Source organism: Mixophyes fleayi, chromosome 1 (assembly GCF_038048845.1).
Source record: "Mixophyes fleayi isolate aMixFle1 chromosome 1, aMixFle1.hap1, whole genome shotgun sequence".
Taxonomy (NCBI): domain Eukaryota; kingdom Metazoa; phylum Chordata; class Amphibia; order Anura; family Limnodynastidae; genus Mixophyes; species Mixophyes fleayi.
Window position 1 is genome coordinate 110,371,954 of NC_134402.1, and position 20,968 is coordinate 110,392,921.

General features: G+C 38.8%; 1 protein-coding gene across 8 annotated transcripts in view; it reads left to right on the forward strand.

Annotated features, from left to right (window-relative positions):
- The window catches only part of INPP4B (inositol polyphosphate-4-phosphatase type II B), a 481,006-nt gene that overhangs the window by 297,015 nt on the left and 163,023 nt on the right, over positions 1-20,968 (forward strand). For all 8 annotated transcript variants that reach the window (XM_075199307.1, XM_075199316.1, XM_075199324.1 and 5 more), the window contains one exon: positions 4,422-4,494. In XM_075199307.1, coding sequence (XP_075055408.1) covers positions 4,422-4,494 — 73 coding nt within the window. The remainder of the gene's footprint in view (positions 1-4,421; positions 4,495-20,968) is intronic.

Genomic DNA, 20,968 nt, shown 5'->3' on the forward strand with positions numbered 1-20,968 from the left:
ATTACTTTTGGATAAATGGAAATTGTTCCATAGTTGGGTAAAGGAAGTAATAGAGGACACAAACACTAAGGTCTTCTATTAGCCCCAAAGCTTGAATATCAAAAATAGATCCTTTGCAAATTAGATCTGTAAATAGGGGCTTTAAGCTAGTTAGTGACTGCAGCAAAAGCCATGTGAGCAATTTATGTACTAATTAAATCACCTTCGTCAATGTATATATCTAGATAGAGAGACCATCTGAGCACAGTATTTTGATGCTGGGAAATGATTTCACTGTAGCCTATCTTTCAACGTTATGATTACTTGCAATTCTCCGTGGTTAATTTGAGAATAGACAGGTCTATTTAAAAAAAGCCTGTAATCCAGTCTCACTGTACTGTAATTTATAATAATTATATCACACAGTGACCTGATTTCTAACACTATATCTTCAGGGAAGAGAGAGACACTCCAGTATATGTAATAATTGCCATAGGGGCTTCTTCTGTTTTTGCAATATGAGCAAGCAGATTGCTGGACTGCTCACCCTGTTTGAAGAACCTCCGCCTTGAGATAACGATTTCATTTTTTTATTTTTTTTTGTAATGTCAGTATAAAGCTTAGTGAGAGCTCACCAATTGTCAAACAAGATTGACTTAGGGTCAACCACATATAGTGGCTCAGCCAAGGCCACAGCATCCACTAATTCCTGATCTTTCCTCTAAGTGCAGCATTATAGTCTACTGATTTTACTGATGAGCATTCCTATTAAATACTCTTTAGACACATCCCAAATCAAGCCCAAGGGCATTGTTCTACTGTTGTTCTGAAATAAATATCTTCTGAGGGCTATAGGTAATCATCATTTATTTAAAGGGTTTGCAAAACAAATATTAAGTCTGCATGAGACATAGATAGGTCAGTGTTATAGTGTTCAGTTCGTGTCTATGTATATAGTCCCCTAAGCAAACTGTGTTTATCTTATATTGGGCCTATCTGCCACAATCAGCACAAGTCTCTGAATAGCCGGGACAGAGCATTAATGGGCTCTGAATGGACACTTTAACTGCCCATTCAGAGCACTGGACAGTTAAAGTACATTACTGATTTCATCGGACAAGGTGATGGTAATCAGGCTGAGTGTGAGGCATTTGCCACCTTTTCATCATAATATCCCTTATTAGTAATGCCCCAGTAAAAAACTTTTTTGGTGAGGTTCTTTTCAATAACTTGTATAAAATATTTCAACAGCATATGATCAAAATCTGCTTTTGATTTGTATTATTCATAAATGAGCTTCTATACTGTGAGCATAGCAACACAAGTAGAATCTAATCTAAAATGATTCTGCAGCTGTGTTTTATCAACAGGTAAAATATTCTCTTTTAAAAAAGAAAAAATTTGCTTGTCGACTAAGTAAATTTTCATAGCAATTAGGATGTGAAAAGGACGTCAGCGAACCCTCACGTTTTGCTGCACCTGCTTGCTGTATGATAGTGGAAAACACGTCCAGCTTATGTCTTATTATACTACTACCTTTCAATTCACAGGAAACTGAATAAACATCTAGTGAATGTCTATGGTAATTCAGTGATCATGGACTATCTAACAATCTGAAAAAGCTGTAATCCTCCCACTTGGGCTTCCATTTCCAGATTCAAAAACAAAATTATAATAAAGTTATTTTAAAACATAAAAAAACGGGGAAAAAAATCCCTTTGTAAAAAAAACAAATTGACAGAAAATACTGCTTTATTTTCATAATAAACCATTTTTTTTTTTTACTGTGGGCACCGCTGGCGCTTGCCCAATTGAGATAGTGTTTGCTATCTTACCACCATAGGACTTGTACCTCTGATGTCCATGAACAATAGACTTCCCCATGGCATCTCTGGAGGCTCCCTAAATCTGATCTAGGTTTTCTCCTATAGATTGATAAACTGCCTAGACTATTAGTAAAATGGAAAGATGCATTTTATTTATGAAAATGAAAGATAAACAATGAGCCTCATATTAGCTTCTATACTACTAGAGATGTGTGAGAATCATACCCAAAGTGCTCTTTGATTGGTCCACATGTAGCTACACAATACTACGTGTTCCGCTGGTGGAAATTAGCCTTAAATATTCCCAGGCCTAAATCAACCACACTACCCAGCAGAATGAATTGACTGTCATCTCAGCTCCATTTATACACTATAAATTCAGTGAAATGTGACTTTACCAATACTGTATGATTTAGCATAGAACAGGTCACCTTGGAATGGTGAAGCAAAAGCAGATCTCGCCATTTGTATTGCTGGAACTTTGCGCCTCTGTGATGCCGCCTGTTCAGCAATGACATTCTAGACATGCAGAATTGTTCTGCAACTTTGCTCCTCTCGACATTAAAATGACAATACTTAACTCACATAATTAATGTACTTTGTGTTGTACTTGGATGGAACACTCTAGGATACTTGAAGATTAGATCACCAGAACTTTGTAAGATGACCAGTTCCACTTCAAAACGTGACTTGAAATTTTGCTACTACTTGGCATCTGTTTAAGGCAAATGTCTCATTGGACAGTCACTTCATGTTTGCTTTTAAGTGGCAAATACCATAAACAATTAGGGAACTATTCTCATTTATTCTGTTCTGAGGGCATCGAGAATCTGAATTCTAATAACTTAAGAATTTCATTTTATAGAGGCAAGAAAAATCACAAGTGCCATGGAAAATATGGGAGCATGTACTTAGGGGAGAACACACATTTTGGGCTAGATTTACTAAACTGCGGGTTTGAAAAAGTGGGGATGTTGCCTATAGCAACCAATCAGATTCTAGCTGTCATTTATTTAGTGCTTTCTACAAAATGACAGCTAGAATCTGATTGGTTGCTATAGGCAACATCCCCACTTTTTCAAACCCGCAGCTTAGTAAATCTAGCCCTTTATCCTTTTGTTCTTGGTAGTAAAGGAACAGTCCAAAGGCTGCAAGCTGTCTTCATGAGATTTGAGCATTCTGGAATAGGTTTATTTTCCATAATTTGAAGCACCATGTTTAAAATATCCAAAAGTACATTTTAAAATATCATTATTTGTTACCACGTTGATTTTTGCATCTTCCCCCTCATTAAACTGTTTAAAAAGGGCTCCTCAGAGTGACTGTAGGAGGAGCTATTTGATTACTTTTGGCTGTATTACATTATAGATGTATATTGTTGCAGCAATAATTTCCTTTTATGTTTCTTTCTGGTCTTTGGAGCTTTGTGAATGATTGGTTTCCCGATAAATGATCCCATGCCTGAATATTAAAAAAAATTAATGTATAAATGGTAAGTTATATTGCCATTTCATAAATACGGTTACGTTTTTATGTCATCATTTCATTGTTGATTAGGTAAACTATTATAAGGAGTAACTGACCCCTTACTGTTAATCATTATGGAAAATGTCACCTATTTGAGACCTGTATAAAAGCAAATGGTCTGCAGTCTTGTGCAGGGGCACACTGTGCAAATGTGTAATTATCACATCAAAAGTCTGACCTCTTTCCAGCTTAAAACCATACCTTTCATTATATGAAACATTTTAGTTTTTCTGCTAAAGTACTGCTTGGTTTAGCCTCATTTATGGCTTAAGTTAATCATATGAGTGAGGGGTCATTGGTAATGTCTTTATGATATGTGACTTCTTTGTATTTTTTATTGTTTTTAATTACGCAAAGTGAGCCTACAATGCTGCTTCTCCAGAAAAGTATAACTTAATGGAGTCCCATTAAAAGTAGGATGAAACCCAGTCACAACCTGCTGTTTAAAGTCGAGTCCTTTCGAAGAATGAAAATGATGGTGCACCCCTCAGTACAGAACGGCCCTAAAAAAAAATCCCTCCACCCTTTTACCTCCTTTCAATTATCTTGCTCTGCAAATTAAAATGTAGTTTTTGCACCGCTCAGCAAATCTAGTTGTGCCTACTACTGCAAGGAAGCTCACGCCACCAAACTCCTCCCATTGGCTGACACAAGGCCTGCTCCGCCACAAACACTACTATCTTGGTTAATAAACTATTGCGTTATAGTGGAAACACAGCTGAGTTTGCGCTTGGCGCTAACAGATTTGTATTTTGTTCTGTGCCTTGTCCACTTTGTCTTCATAAATGCCCTCTCAGTTCTAAAATTAAATATCTGTATTATACAAAAAGGTTCTATTTATTGCTAAACATTTTTTAAAGTATTATTATTGTTACAATATATTACACCTAGTGAGTAGTTACATTTTTTAGTGGCTTTCAACAAATAATATACTGTAAAGTTGTTGATTATCTCTGTAGCATTATAAAAGTATTAATAAGGGAACCATAACGATGATAGCAGGGGGTGAACAAGAGATATAGTACTTGCTTTACATATACTGTGTGATAGAACCTTGTGTGTAAACATGTTGTATTCTTCTCCGTGCAGTGCGCCTTAGTGTGTGAGTGCTCCTCGCCTGAAATGATCAGTGGGAATGACAACCTACCTTTGCTTAATGCAGGTAAGATGTAATTTTGTGTTAACAAATTATGATTGTCATAAACAGTATATGTATTCCCAGCAACTGATTTTATTATACTTTTGTAGTAGAAGTGACTGAAACAATGTAAGCTTTTGAGTTGTACAATTCACCTACGGTCCTTGGTTATGGTCCCAGTACTGTTCTCACGTGAGATTGTGATGTTATGAAATGACTACTTCTGACTGTAGTTTCTGTAGTAGCAGGCTGGGAGTTAGGGTCTATTTATGGGAGAAGGCTCTGAAGCCAAAGAGGTCATAGACCATTATCATGGCACTTTGCTGAACTCTGTGAAACGCATCTAATGCTTTAAAGGAGAACGATCAGCAAACTTATTGTAATAACCTATAATAAGAGGATACCTTTGCAACATATTCACCTGGAAAATGAATTACAGATTTTATTGCTTTTCTTAACTTTTACGCTGCCTATATATAATAAGTTATAGTGCTTTTTCTTCTTGTCACATTCCCTGTGTATGTGATTGTCAATTCACCCTTAGTGTAACCCTGATTGTAACCATAATGACTATTAAAAAAAATATGATGGTATTGTAAAATATCGAGCAGCTTAACTTGAGAGCATGCAGCCTGTTCCCTCAATGTGTCAGGGGTCATACAGTGGATACCAACTTACATGTAGCATTGCTTGTTTTTCATATAATATCTCTATATATATATAATATATCTCTATTTTATATATTGCTAAAAACAGTCCAGCTATTCTATAGAGCGTCTGGATTTTACACTGTAACATATATATTACTTTGTAATATTGTGGGATGATAATGTACAAAGACTGTGGTAAATGTACTGGCAAGTGATGGTGGGTCCTCAGAATATTGCTGAATAGGTATTTTTGAAGTGCAAAACAGCCAACGTAAAATCAGCTTTGGTCCCACTGTGTGCCTATATAGGTCCCAGCGCGAACAGGTCTATAAAGCAAGATGGCGACATCTGTTGCAGAAGTGTGGTCAGAGAGGAGAAGTGAGAGAGTTTTCTTTGAAAGGAGCATTAGTGTGCCTAGTTTAGTGGAACTGTGCAAAAATGAAATATATTTTTGCAGAACGTGATTATTGAAATGAGTGGGTTTATTTCCAGGTATGTTCCTTGCTGTGCAGAGAAGTGCATGGCCATTTCCATTCCACAGAATTGCTTGAAGATTTCACCAGCTCAGAGATGGTTGTCATCCTTAACATTTAATGAGTGCCGTTTTGCCTTCCATGTTGCATTTTGCTTGAAAAGCCCATTTCTACACACACTCTGAGCAGTCTAATAAAAAGCATCACACATACCATGTCCTCACCTGTAAATAAAAACAGTTCAGGGAATACTACTAAACTACAGGTTTAAAAAAGCGCAGATGTTGCCTATAGCAACCAGTCACATGCTAGTTATCATTTATTTAGTACATTCTACAAAATGACAGCTAGAATCTGATTGTTAGCTGTAGGCTACACCTTCACTTTTTCAAACCTGCAGTTTAGTAAATATACCTCCATGTGTCCATTCATTAACTTATTATTATTGCTTAATATAATATTATTATAATGCTTACTATAAGCCATATTTGAGGATAAACAGAGTAGTAGTTTAGGAAAAAAATGGACTTTGATGTGACAGGTTTGCAAAATGTGCCTGTTCAGATTTTGTGGCTCTCTGCACACTAGGTGCATTTTTAGATTGTGAAGCATCTCCAAAGCATGGAGTAAGCGTACACGTTGATGTTCACTGGATCCTTACGTTGGCTGTGCTTTCAGAGCAGGTCTATTAGCCACAGGGATGGGGCATGCCCAATCCCTATTCGCGACACCAGCCTTGGGGGTAGAAAATAAGCATTGCCTGTCTATCACTGGGGATTGTTGAAGATGTAGGGGGCATGCTAACCAGTTTTAAATATTTTTCTTACACATTAAAATAGAATGCGCATGGGGTCACCTATTTTTCAGGTATTGCAACACTTGTGGTGCTTGTTCTGTTGCGTAAGAAATATTTTTGGTGAGGTAAATATAAGATATATAATTATATTTACTGCTATATTGTTATATATATACATTTTTCTTTTTAAGTCTTTTTATTTAAATTTTATCACCATAAAGCAGGAAGCTGGAACTTGGCCTTCACTTCCACACACATGCCAAACTGCCCCTCATGTTTAGTAGAGCAAAACAGTGGCCTCAAGAGCGATATGCAAGATCTAATCTTACCACTTTTGCCCAGAGTGCTGATTATCACTTTGGTGCTACTGCGCTAAAATATTCATAAACCATTGTGAAAAGTCATTGCTACACTATATAGACAAAAGTATTCGGACGCTTGACCATTACACCAACAGGGACTGTAGTGATATTGTATTTAAATACATATACATTAATATGGAGTTGATCCCCCTTTTGCAGTGATAACAGCTTGCACTCTTCTTGGAAGGCTTTCCACAAGATGTTGGGAGTATTTCTGTGCGAATTTGTGCCCATTCATTCTGTAGAACATTTATGAGGTGAGGCACTGATGTTGGACGAGAAGGCTTGGCTCGCAAACTATGTTCCAGTTCATCCCAAAGGTGTTCGACGGGATTGAGGTCAGGGCTCTGTGCAGGCCAGTCAAATATTTCCACACTGAATTTATTAAACCATATCTTTGTAGTCCTTGCTATGAGAAGTAAGTTTGGTGAAGGCTCTTTTCTATTTCAATATGACTGTGCCCCAAAAGTCAATACCAGGAAATCAATCAGGGATAACACACAGGAGAACCAGCAGAGGTAAAGGCAACAGATGATCTGGCAAAGACTGCTGGGAGAGACAGTCTTTTAAAGTCTAGAGACAGGTGCTAAGCATCTCAGAGTAATCAGCTTGGCTGTTGCAGGTAGGAGAATAATCAAAGTACCACAGTGGCCCCTTGGTGGAACAGTGGTACTGGATACATATAATGGCAAAGTCTAACATAGTTCTTGGCAGACAGGGGCTGCAGGAGGCAAGCAGCATCCCCATGGAAGATGTTGCAGAGCAGCCAGAGGCATCTCGTGACATCAGTTGTCATAATGGCAGGTCATGCAAAATCCAGACTCGCCCATCTGACTGCCAAACAGAGAAGTGTGATTCATCACTTCACAGAAAACGTTTCCACTGTTCCACAGTCCAGTGTCTGTGTGCTTTACACCACTCCATCCGACACTTGGCATCGGTCTTGGTGATGTGAGCCTTGCATGCAGTTGTTCGGCCATTCCATTAAATTCCCGCCGCACAGTTTTTGTGCATACATTAATGCCAGTGGATGCCCGGAACTCTTCAGCTATGGAATCAGCAGAGCATTGGCGATTTTGGCGCATCATGCACCTTAGCAGTCGTGGACCCTGCTCTGGGATTTTACGTGGTCTTCTGCTTCATGACTGAGTTGCTGTTCTTAAATGCTTACACTTTCTAATACAGTTGACCGTGGAATATTCAGCAGGTATGAAATTTCACGACCCGTCTTATTGCAAATGTGGCATCCTATCACAGTACCATGCTGGAAGTCACTGAGCTCTTTTGAACGACCCATTTTATATTACAAATGTTTGCAAATGGAGACTGCATGGCTAGGTGCTTGATTTTATATACCTCTGGCAATGGGTCTGATTGAAACACCTCATTTGAATAATTATGGACAAAAGTATTTGGCCACATGTGCTAAAGTGTATGTGTAATATCCATAAATAGGTCCTATAGAGGGTTATATAGATATTCTGTGTCTTGTTTTTTTTAAACATATGAACTTGCTGGAATGCAAAACATTTGTGTCCTTTTACTACAGTCCTTCTGTAATTGATTACAGTTGGTGATTTATTGTTTGAGGGCACTTTGCCCAAAACATTCACTTTAATTGATTTGAGTTTTGTATCTTATATTATCTGTTTGTCTACTTGATAGTTGTCCAAAGTGCTGTTCAAATCGGTAGTAATCGTTTTTACGATTACCACTATTCCGACATGGAGAAGCCCTACAAATAAAATCCGAAATGATGAAAAACCGATTTGAAAATAAACAGACTTTCCTTCAACCTGACGCTGGACATCTCCAATGAAAGCACCATGCTGACAGCAAGTGATTTCGATTGAATAAGTGTTAGGAATATTTTAGGCTAATTTGGTTAAAATTGAGGGCTAGGGGGGCGGCATTTGTCTTTCTCGCCCCAGGCGCTTGATTCTAAGTTACCGCTCTGGGTGCTTTCATCGGACATGTCCAGCGTCGGGTTGAAGGTAAGTCTGTTAATTTTCAAATCGGTTTTTTATCATTTCGGATTTTATTTGTAGGACTTCTCCATGTCGGAATACTGGTAATAGGTAAAGCGTGCACAAACCCTTTCAAACTTTGTCTATTTATAGTATTTTAAATAATTCACTTACACAATATATTAGCTTTGTTCTATTTCCATTCATGCATTGTTACAGTGATTAATTCTCTTTACGTATGCATATTTACACACAACTGCAAATATTACAAGATTAAGTGGATTAAATCTGCAATATAACAATGTGCAGTGATGATTTATATAATACAACAATAAACAATCTTATGACAAATATTGTTTGAGCGATGAATGCAAAATAATAGCAAGCAGGAAATCCCAAACCTGCTCCTGAAGTAATTTATAAAAGAAAAGTGAGACTATATGTTAATTATAAACTCATTTGTAAACTGGTCTTGAAATGGCTTTATATACTAGACATTAGAGGGATTAATTTCTCAAGTACTCTCAAGTAGAATTGTGTTTCATAGGTTTTATAAAATTCACCATGCACAAAGCGTACACAAGTTACTATAGGGTAATTTTATAATCATATTACACACTGTTTTTCCTGTTGTGGCGTTGTGCAAATTCAGTCTCTGGGGAATAAGATGATCAGGTTGGGAGTGGGGTAGTGGATGGGTTTTTAGCATGACCATAAATGAATTGTAAAGTAGTTCAAAAACAGTTTTGTTCAGTGTAGTAGATAATTTAAATTTTACAACCAGCTATCTTGGATAGAAGAGACCCTAAAAGGTATCCCAGAAAGAAAAGCAACAACATAGGGAGTCTTCTATTTTCCCCTCACTCTATTTGAGTGCTTTATGGCACTTTTTTTAAAATTTAAGAATCCATCACACAGTTTAATTTCTGAAATTGAAAAAAAAATATATTATTGTTTTATATTGTACTGATCTTGTGATCTTATTGTTGCAAAGCGTTATGGAGCCCTGTGATGAGAAGTTGGTCATTGACTAACGCTACAGGCTTTGGACTTATAATTCACACTACAATACTTCCATTGCCTTGCTTTTCTCATTGTATATTCCTTCTTTATATTCTCCCACTGCTTGTATGTTTTTCTTTTGATCTCTTGAAACATTTTGAAAAATGTGATCTTTGTAATTTCACTGTGATTGCTTTATAACCTATTCAAGTATTATCTCTCCTTGATATAATATGAGGATGGATATCTTACTAGGACCCGACAATGAGTTTCTGAAGATGAGACAATAAAGTGGCATAGGAACTACATGATTCTTTAGTCTTGGAGACAAAGTACACAAGTGGCGGTGGAAATGAGACACAGTTTCAGACCCAGATTTGCTGCAAACATTTTTTTTTTCCATCTGGCTTACAAGCAATAGTTTTAGTTATGCTTACTTAAAAGTACCATTTCAAATACAAAAGATAACTTTCATACAAGTAATATTAAATAACAAGTAACAATAATGTTGAGTTGTCTGTTTATTAGGGGGGATATGTCATAATATTGTAGTTTTAATTATTCTACAGCTGATATTAAAAGTTCAGTGCTACTATTAAATCCATTCATATACTATTTTGTTTTCTTCTGTTAATGTTTTCATTACAGCAGATTACCGCAATAGTTATGATTCTACTAATTTATGCAGAGTTGATTTGAGAATGCAGAGGGTCTTGCATGAGCCATTGACATGATCACTCCTACTTCATTCCCTCATGGTTTATTTAGCTGCCAGCTGAATATTATTCTTTGGGTTGTAAACAAAAGTTCACACATGGTTTCACATGCAGTACAATGGCTTACAGGCAGGGAAGTTATGGATGCTGAAAACAATAGGAAAGTGGGGAAGAGACATAATTGTTTTATGTGTTTTTTTCATCAGCCTATTACACATCTGCTCATCTCTTTGAATCAAACCTCTGAGCAGACACAACTGTTCTGCCTCTCTTACAGTTTGCAGTAGCTAATCGCAAGAAAGGCTATGCTAACAATTATTATGCACATTTAAATTGGGCCAGTCGTCTATAGACAATGAGCCTGAAATAAATACCAAGCACACTAGGGGGTAAATGTATCATACCCCGGTTTTTGCAACTCGCGGGAGATCGGCGTCTTCGCAGCTTAAATTTAAAGTGGCGCTGCCTTGTAAAGGCAAACTTCCCTTTACAAGGCAGCGCCGCTTTAAATTTAAGCTGCGAAGGCGCCGATCTCCCACGAGTTGCAAAAACTGGGGTATGATACATCTACCCCTAGATGTGTTCTGCAAAAGATGTTGATTTTACACCGATGTGCTTAGATGGCCTGCCCAGTGCACTTTATAATGGTCTCCTACTATTTGCTCTCAAGAAATGCCTATGTAAATTAGAAATGCGCCCCCAGAATTATTAGGAGGCATCTTGAGGTGCACTGTGCAAAAGTCTAATTGTCCTGCTTTTGAACCACCACCCCTTTCATTAAATGTAATTAAATTTAATGTTTCTATTTTTCCCATAAAGTACTTATTTCATTATACTGCTTAGATTATAATGGGACTAATGTGAGCGTGAATTTTATTTTTTCTTTACATTGGGCAAAAGGCACCGAAATGCTCTGGGAAGGTGCAAAATGTGTCCTGTGTAAGTATAAGATGAGACCCAAATGCATCCTCTGCATATCCTATCTCATTTCAGTAGTCTCACTCAGGAAAAAGGAAATCTGATTTGAAATTTGACTTGCCAAGGAACACCCTCATTCAGTGTCTGACATGGGAATACAATGGTATAGGCCCACCAGAGGGGGTGTGGCCAGCCACTAAAGATGCGTAACCAAATCATTAGAGGAGGTGTGATAAGCTCACCAAGGACAGCTAGCACCATAGTGTAGTATATAACGAATGCAGTGTGTATATAAAGAGTACATAGTCATGGCCTCCTTAGATTGGGCAGAACCGTCACCAAAATCGGGATTATCACACTAGAATCAGAACATTTGACAAACTGTAATGTTCTTTCCTACCTGTTTTTGTCACTTTCACCACCTGCGGCTGCTGGTTTCTTTAGTTGTGGCTTGTCTGGATCGTGGACTGTTGGGGGCCCTATTTGGAAAACAAATATGTACATTTAGAAAACTCCAACCAGCCCCGGCGTTATATCAATAGCACCCACGATTAATAATTAGGCCTTTCTCCAGCCTCAACATTAAAATAATAATATTCCCATGTAATAAATAGATCTTTATCCATCCAACCAGCCCCAATATTAAAGTAATAGTAATCCCATTTAATAAATAAACCTATTTCCCTCCCTAAAAAACAGCCCCAGCAATAAATTAATAATATTTAAGTTTAATAAATATACCTATTTCCCGCAACCATCACTACCGTTAAATAATTCATATTCACATTTAATAAATATACCTCATTCTCCCCAAACTCACACCCACATTCAATTAATAGCCCCCATACCACCCCATCTTAAATAGTCTCCACTATTAAATTGCCCCACCATCACCCCACAAACAAAATAGCACACATTAATTAGCCACCACCTATCTCACACACATATTACATTGCCTCAAGCCCCCTGTGCCATCACACACACACACAACATTGACACAAGCCCCCTTGGCCATCACACACACACAACATTGACACAAGCCCCCTTTGCCATCACACACACACAACATTGACATAAGCCCCCTTGGCCATCACACACACACAACATTGACACAAGCCCCCTTTGCCATCACACACACACAACATTGACATAAGCCCCCTTGGCCATCACACACACACAACATTGACATAAGCCCCCTTTGCCATCACACGCACACAACATTGACACAAGCCCCCTTTGCCATCACACACACACACAACATTGACACAAGCCCCCTTTGCCATCACACGCACACAACATTGACACAAGCCCCCTTTGCCATCACACACACACCAGTCCTTACAGCAGCAAACAAAAACACACACACAATTGTTATAATGACACTTACCTTATCTCCAGCAGCTGTAGCTGCGCCTCCTTCTACAGGAACCAGAAAATGAATGGAGTTCCTTCTTTCAGGCCTGACCAGGGAGTCCATTATATGACGAGCCTGGGAAGGCATACAGCTGACCCCTGGTGCACAATCATGACCCCGCCCCCTACAGGAAGAAGGCAGGGCCTCCGGACAGTTGGACCCACTGGGAATTTTCCCAGTGTCTTGGTGGGCCAGTCAGACAATGCCCTCATTATCGTGCCAACTGCTTCTATTGGCTGATTCATACTTCTGCTTCTTGGTAAATGCTGACATTTTACTGTGGAAACCCATGCACCATGGCAGAAATGTAGGCATCACCAAAGAGAGTTTTGTGCTTCAGAAATTATCTTCAGTATTTTGTATGCTGATTCAATGTTCAGCGTAACAATTCACTAGAAACTAATAAGAACACTGAGGGCCTGAGTCATTAAAGCAAAAAAGGAGTAAATGTTCTCTGGGACAAACCATGTTTTAATGCAAGGGGTGCAAATTAGTTTATTATTTTGCACATAAGTTAAATACTGGCTATTTTTTCATCTAGCACACAAATACTTGCTAGCTTGTTATAACACCGAAATTTAAAGCTGATTCAGGACATGTCCTACCTCAACTATAAATCTGTCCCCACATTTTAAATTTACCTCCCCCTCCAATGCAACATGGTTTTGCCCAGGTGTAAATGATACTCCTTTTTTATGCTTTGCTCTCCTTAATGACTCAGGCCCTGAGTCTTAAGTCACTACGGTTCATTTCATGACGGACTCCACTGTGAGCTGGCAGTTGGATCCACTTTTAGATTTTTAGCAAATATTTTTGCTAAACATGATACACATCTATTAAGAAGCTACTTTTTCAAACAATAATAAAAAATAATGCAATGCATTATGTGTTTAACAAGAAAATTACTAACAAAGTCTCAAAGTTTACTTCTTTTGGCTTACCATTTATTACATTTTCAAATAGAACAATAAATAAATAAAGCAATATAGCACAATAGAATATTTAGTGCAATATACATCAGTTTAGTGTTTGTACTTAAGTGTGTTAAGTTTTATAAAGTTTTTACTTAGTAACGTAAACAAATATTGAGGTAAATGTAAAGGCTGAATTTTGCAGATCAGGTTGATTTGGTGATTCCACTGGCACATTTCCATCCTCCTTTAAACATGCGCTCATCTCCCCTATTCTAAAGAAACCATCTCTCGATCCAGCCTCTCTCCAACTACCGCCCTATTTCTCTCCTCCCCTTTGCCTTCAAACTGCTTGAGTGATTAGTGTACAAACACCTGTCTCTCTTTCTCTCCTCTCATTCCATTCTTGACTCTCTGCAAGCAGGCCTCCACCCCCAAAATTCCACTAAAACTGATCTCACAAAAGTGACCAATGATCTACTTACTGCAAAATCTAATGGTAATTTCTTCATACTCATTCCCCTGGACCTCTTTGCTGCTTTTGATACTGTTGATCACCCTCTTCTCCTGCACACCTTTTGCTCCATTGGCCATTGTGACACAGTTCTTTCCTGGTTCACTTCCTACTTATCGAATCGCTCCTTTAGTGTTTCTACCTCTGGCACATCCTCCCCTCCACTCCCATCTGTTGGGGTCCCACAAGGCTCTGTTCTTGGCCCTTTACTTTTTTCATTGTATATCTCTTCTCTTGAGGCATTGAGGCACTAATTTGCTCATTCAGCATCTGACCACCTCTACGCTGATGACACCTGAATCTATATCTCTTCCCCTGACCCATCTCCTTCTGTACTATCTTGTGTAACCAACTGTCTTTCTGCTATCTCCACATGGATTTCCCAAATCTAGCTAAAGCTCAACATGTCCAAAACAGAGCTTATTATCTTCCCTCCTGCCAGAGTCACCACCTGCCCTCAAATCTCACTCTCTGTCAGTCCTGTCGGCTCCACCTTAGAATCATTGCCAGAATACACCCTTTTCTTACTCAACATGCTACCAAAACCCTTATCCATTCTCTCATCATCTACCGTCTTGACTATTGCAACCTCCTACTATCTGGCATTGCTGACATCCATATATCCACACTTTAATCCATCCTAAATGTTGTTGCAAGACTGATCTTCTCTCATCACTTCACATCTGCTGCACCACTTTGCAAATCCCTACACTGGCTCCCTATGTCCTCCAGAATCAAATTCAAATTACTCACCCTTACCTACAAAACCCTCAACAACACTACCCCTACCCCTGCATACATATCAAATCTCATATAAAAATACTCTCCCTCCCACCCTCTTAGAGCTACCTCTGACCTGTGGCTTGTTGCATCTCTGGTAACCACCTTTCACTCCCATCTACAAGACTTCTCTCATGCTGCTCCTCACTTAAGGAATTCCTTACCGTGTTCAATTAGACTTTCCCACAGCTTTAAAATCATCACATTTGATGCTCGCTGAAAACCCATCACTTTTTTAGAGGTGACCTTATCCCGATAGCACTATTCACACTAATGCATCCTCACAACTATCCCAATCTCCACTCTGAAACACATTTAGGGCTAGATTTACTAAGCTGCGGGTTTGAAAAAGTGGGGATGTTGCCTATAGCAACCAATCAGATTCTAGCTGTCATTTTGTAGAAGGTACTAAATAAATGAAAGCTAGAATCTGATTGGTTGCTATAGGCAACATCCCAACTTTTTCAAACCCGCAGCTTAGTAAATCTAGCCCTTACTCCTCTTGTTTCAGCTGGGCCTTCTTCCACTTAGAGTGTAAGCTCTCTAATGTGCAGGATCCTTCATATCCTTTGTTTTCATTTCTGCATTTATTTTTTCTACCTTTTATGGCCCTGTTTTATGTATGTACTGTTTTTTCTACTTTATGGCGCTGCGGAGCACTGTGATGCCTTACAAGTCTACGATGATGATGATGATGACAATAATAATTAGGGCAGTCAAAGGGCCCCACACCAATGTTATCATTTGCTGTCTAGCTTTTTGAGCTAGCACAATCAAAATCCAATCACATTGGCCAAAATGCTCATAGGTGGGTAAACAAAAGCAGTGATCGGACAATTTTGTCAAAATCTACTGCACCTCACTCTAGTCACCTTAACAGCAGGGGTCAGATGTCATGCAGCAATGTTGAGTATAAAGGGACAGTTTTGCACAGTAATGAGACCACACACTAGCAACCCTCTTAACTGTTTCCCAAGTTTAGGAACAGTATTGCTGGACAGAAATATTATTGGCAGAGTGGTATTCAGTTTAGCAGTTTTGCAAAGGGAATTGAGACTTCATTCAGGATATTTTACATTTTGGAATCGGTACCATTTTGTGTGTAGTTATTACTTGCTAACAACCAAAAGATAGAAAAATATATGTTGGTTGTACTTAAAAATCACTAACTGGAACCCGGTTTCCAGATACCCCCAGGACAGCAACTGACACAATGACCCTAACAAGAGGCATTTAACATCTCAGCCAAACAGATTGGCAGAATACAGCTTTCTTGCACGAATATCTTTTCCAAACTGAAATGACTTTTCCTTTTAAAAATGGAAGGTGGAATTAGCAGTTGCCAAGAGTGGAGCATGCAGTTTAAGGTGAATATGGGTCATCTTGGGTCTGCTTGTGACTATGGTCCAGATAACAACCAGCCGCTAGATGAACAAGCATAAATGTGCACATAGGATAGAAAATACTTGCCTACAGTTTTTCTGTGCTTTCTACTGAGACGCTTGCATGAAAGGCAACAAAGACAAGTTTTTCACATGCCTCCTAAACAGCGAACAGACATTGTCGCAATCATCTAATCAGAATCAGAGAAGTAATGCTATGTTGGTCATCATTATCATCTCGCATTTACACCTGCACTGTAGCAGATGCAAAAGATATGGCTGAATACATGCATACTTACACTGAACACTGGATTTGAATTAACCGTATCTGCGTGAAGACACCCTTACTGTTCGGGGCCTTTGTTAGTACACCTGTTCCCTCCCTCATTTCGCCTTTAAAGTCATAAAGGGTCGTAAGGGTTAGATGGGTGTATATATGAATTCTGTGTAATTGGGTACTGGTTCTGGGCAAGCGCAGTGTGAATTCACACAAAACACGCAACACAAACGGGCGTGCATCTGGACTTGAATCAAGCCCTTTAATCCCTCAGTAATATCACTAGCTCCTAGAGTATCGTTAAGCTGCATTTTCTTTAAAATTAACTCATTCCACTAAATGACTGCCTCTGTGTGCAGGCAAAGGCTAAAAAAATGTTATAGTTCCAACAAGGCCATACAGTTTACTATAGTTTAGTAATATGTATGTTTTAAGAAATTACTGTATCAAAAAATAGCATCCATGTTTGTATATATTATTATATATTAACATCCTCCCTGTGCTTTGGAAAAGTTGGCTCTCTCACCCACAACGTCCTCTGTGTTATAGTTAATGTATTCTTGGAGAAAACACAAATCTATCTAGAAATCTATAAACAAAGATCATCAGTGTGTACTTTTCTAGATTGTAATAATGAATTTGCAGATGTAGAACATGTTGCTGTATCTGTTCTTGCATGATAGGCTCAGCCTGTCAATAGCACAGCATGCATTATTACTGGAACAATATTTCATTAGCATTTTAAGCAGAATCCCTTGAATAGGTATTGCTATAACAATCTAAACAAATTGACTAGATCATTTTTGGAACATGTTGATAAATGCAGTCATAAGATTAGAAGATGACTGCAGATGACAGTTATTATTCTGTGTGTGGTCATATCAAAACCGCAGAAAACTGATTCCAAATACCAAATAGACAGATCTCATACAATTTGGCAACTAATCTTTGCTACTAGACGCTTGGGTGGCAGGATTGTGCCATGTGTGTGACCTGCATAAGACACGGCTAATATGATTGCACCCAAGGTGGCCCACATCATGTACTAATTATGAATACTAAAAGCGGGGGTGACTGGCAAATTTTATCCTAAAAAGCAAACACAGTAAGGCTCTTCTACCCAGGGCCGGATTAACCATAGGGCTAACTGGGCTACAGCCCAGGGGCCTATGGCATCCAGGGGGCCCTTGAAGTGCTCAGCAGCAGTATTGATCGGTCGGGGGCGGGGGCGCCCCCAGCCCGATCAGTGCTGCTGAGCACTTTCGCTGCAGTACTTCCCCGGCGCGCTGTAGTCTCCTTACTGAGGAGATCTCGTGAGTCTCACTCTCACGAGATCTCTTCAGTAAAGAGTGTACAGCACGCCGGGGAAGGAGGTGAAGGAGGTAAGTGCCGGGGGGGGCGGCTCGGATCACGGGGGGGGCCCTCACGGGGGAATGGAGGCCCCCTCAGCCCAGAGGCCTCCATTCCCTTAATCCAGGCCCTGCTTCTACCAGCAAGCTGCAGTAGAAAAATGGACGTGACAAAAAAACATATGGGTGGCGGTTGTCTAATGTAGATGGGCTTTTATGTAGCAAATTCAGTATATGGAAAATGTATTCTGTCAAGGAGCTATAATCAAATACAGTTCTTGTCAGCCCCATCTGACTTGAATTCAATGCAGAGACTATTCCAGTGACCTTTCTATACTACAATGACCATTCAAGTGAATTATATACAATACAGACAGCATTTTAGTGTCTTTTATATGCAATACAGAAAGCTTTCTAGTGTCAATGTTACAATACAGACTATATACAATATAGAGAGCATTCAATGGACCTCTGTACAGTGCAAATAGCATCCTAGTGTCAGACAATAAAATAATTATATTGATTTTTATACAATACAGGGAGAATTCTAGTGACATATGAATTGCAGTGAGCAAAAAATAACGCCAAGTATTCTAGTGGTCACTATACAGTACAGAAAGCATGAATAATCTTTATGCAATACAGCATGATAATGAATGATATACAATAAAAATAGCATTCTAGTCATCATTATATACAATACAGAGAGCATTCTAGTAATCTCTATATAATACAGGGAGCATGAAAATGATCTCTATACAATATGGAGAGCATTCTAGTAACCTCAATATAGAGCACATTCTAGTGATATAGTACTGTGCAAAAGTTTTAGGCAGGTGTGGACAAAAATGCTGCAAAGTAAGAATGCTTTAAAAAATAGAAGTGTTAATAGTTTATTTTTATCAATTAACAAAATGCAGACTGAATGAACAGAACTTTAAATCAAATCAATATTTGGTGTGACCACCCTTTGCCTTTAAAACAGCATCAATGCATCAATTCTTCTAGGTACACTTGCACACAGTTTTTGAAGGAACTCGGCAGGAAGGTTATTCTAAACATCTTGGAGAACTAACCACAGATTTTCTGTGGATGTAGGCTTGCTGAAATCCTTCTGTCTTTTCATGTAATCCCAGGCAGACTTGATGCTGTTAAGATCAGAACTCTCTGGGGTCAGTATCATCACTTGCAGGAGTCCTTGTTTTTGTTTACGCTGAATATAGTTCTTAATAACTTGGCTGTATGCTTGGGGTCATTGTCCTGCTGCTGAATAAATTTGGAGCCAATCAGATGCCTCCTTAATGGTATTGCGTGATGGATAAGTACCTGCCTGTATTTTCACAGCATTGAGGACACCATTAATCCTGACCAAATCCCAACCTCCGTTTGCTGAAATGCAGCCCCAATCTTGCAAGGAACTTTCACTATGCTTCACTGTTGCCTGCAGAACCTCATTATTGTATCGCTCTCCAGCCCTTCTGCTCAGAACCGCAAAAAAAAAGTGGGACACAGGTACACCCATCTATTGTTCAGAGAAGTCTGGCCAGAAGTGGTCTTCATGGAAGAATTGCTGCCAAAAAGCCAACCTTCGACGTGGAAACAAGGCTAAGCGATTCAACTATGCACAAAAACATAGGAACTTGGGGTGCAGAAAAATGGCAACAGGTGCTCTGGACCTATGAGCCAAAATTTTAAATATTTGGCTGTAACAGAAGGCAGTTTGTTCGCCGAAGGACTGGAGAGTGGTACAATAATGAGTCTCTGCTGGTAACAGTGAAGCATGGTGGAGGTTCCTTGCAAGATTGGGATAGAGGTTCACCAAAGTAATTGTCCTCCTTTTGGTGATGCACTTTCTCTATACAATTTGAAAATGGCTATTTATCAAACTCCTTAGTGCACATAAGTACTCTTTACTCCTAAGATTCCACTGTTCATTACATTCCTAGATTTGTCCCAGGAAATGTCCCTTCTTCACAATGATGGCCACCTGCACAATGCCATGTCTCTTACGCTGTTGAGTCTCTCTTCTTATTCTCTGGGACTTGCAATTTATTAAAGATGAATAAATAAAATTCCAAATATTAGATTATAACTATAGTTAGTGAATGTTATGTATGTTTCTCATATGTGCGATTTGGAAAAGGAAAGGTGTGCAGTCACTTGAAATGGGGAAGTGACATGTTCAGAGCTTAGAAAGCATTAAGCCCCTTCCTCTGCCTTAAAAGTGACCCTTTCAGTGCCGCATACCCCAGCATGATAGGTCATGCAAATGGTGCTACACCCTCTTCTAACTGTCCTAGCAAAAGACAGAAATACAAAAAGACCTGATCCACGGGACTGTGCCCTCAAATCATTTGTAGTGTTGCAAGGTGACCCAGCTAATTATTTTCAAATCTTGTTAACTATGCCTTGCCTAAATAAATAATGTTATAGTCATCTGCTTAATAAAACTGAAGATTTTGATTCCCTTCCACTGACAGCATTGATGACATTTATTTGTCAATATATTTATTTCTAGTAAATTATTTATTGTCCCTGTGCTGCAAATACAGTAATATATACATTGCATACATATTGTGAAAACTCCAGGTACCACGCTGTAGGTCATGATTGCCTCTTGCCTGCTTCACTATCAGGAATGGTGATCTTTCAGTAAAGATGTAGAGTATGTAATTAAGCAAGGTATTACTTTTCTTATTTGATTTACTTGCCACATGAACTCTCCCTTGACCTTGCACATTCTAATGAAAGAAGTGTTGAATTGCCGTACTGCTTAACACACAGGTAATAGATGTCAGAACATTAGTCATTTGTATAACTAACTTCAGCTGTCTTAGGAAATGTAAATGTTTTTGGCCTGTGTGCACAGGCATTATATATTCAGATCACCTTTTTTATGTTTAAAAATAGAAATAAATTGTGACTATTTTTATCCTGAGGCTCTTCACCGTAAACAGTTTAAAGTGAATGCGGGTGTCATAACTCAG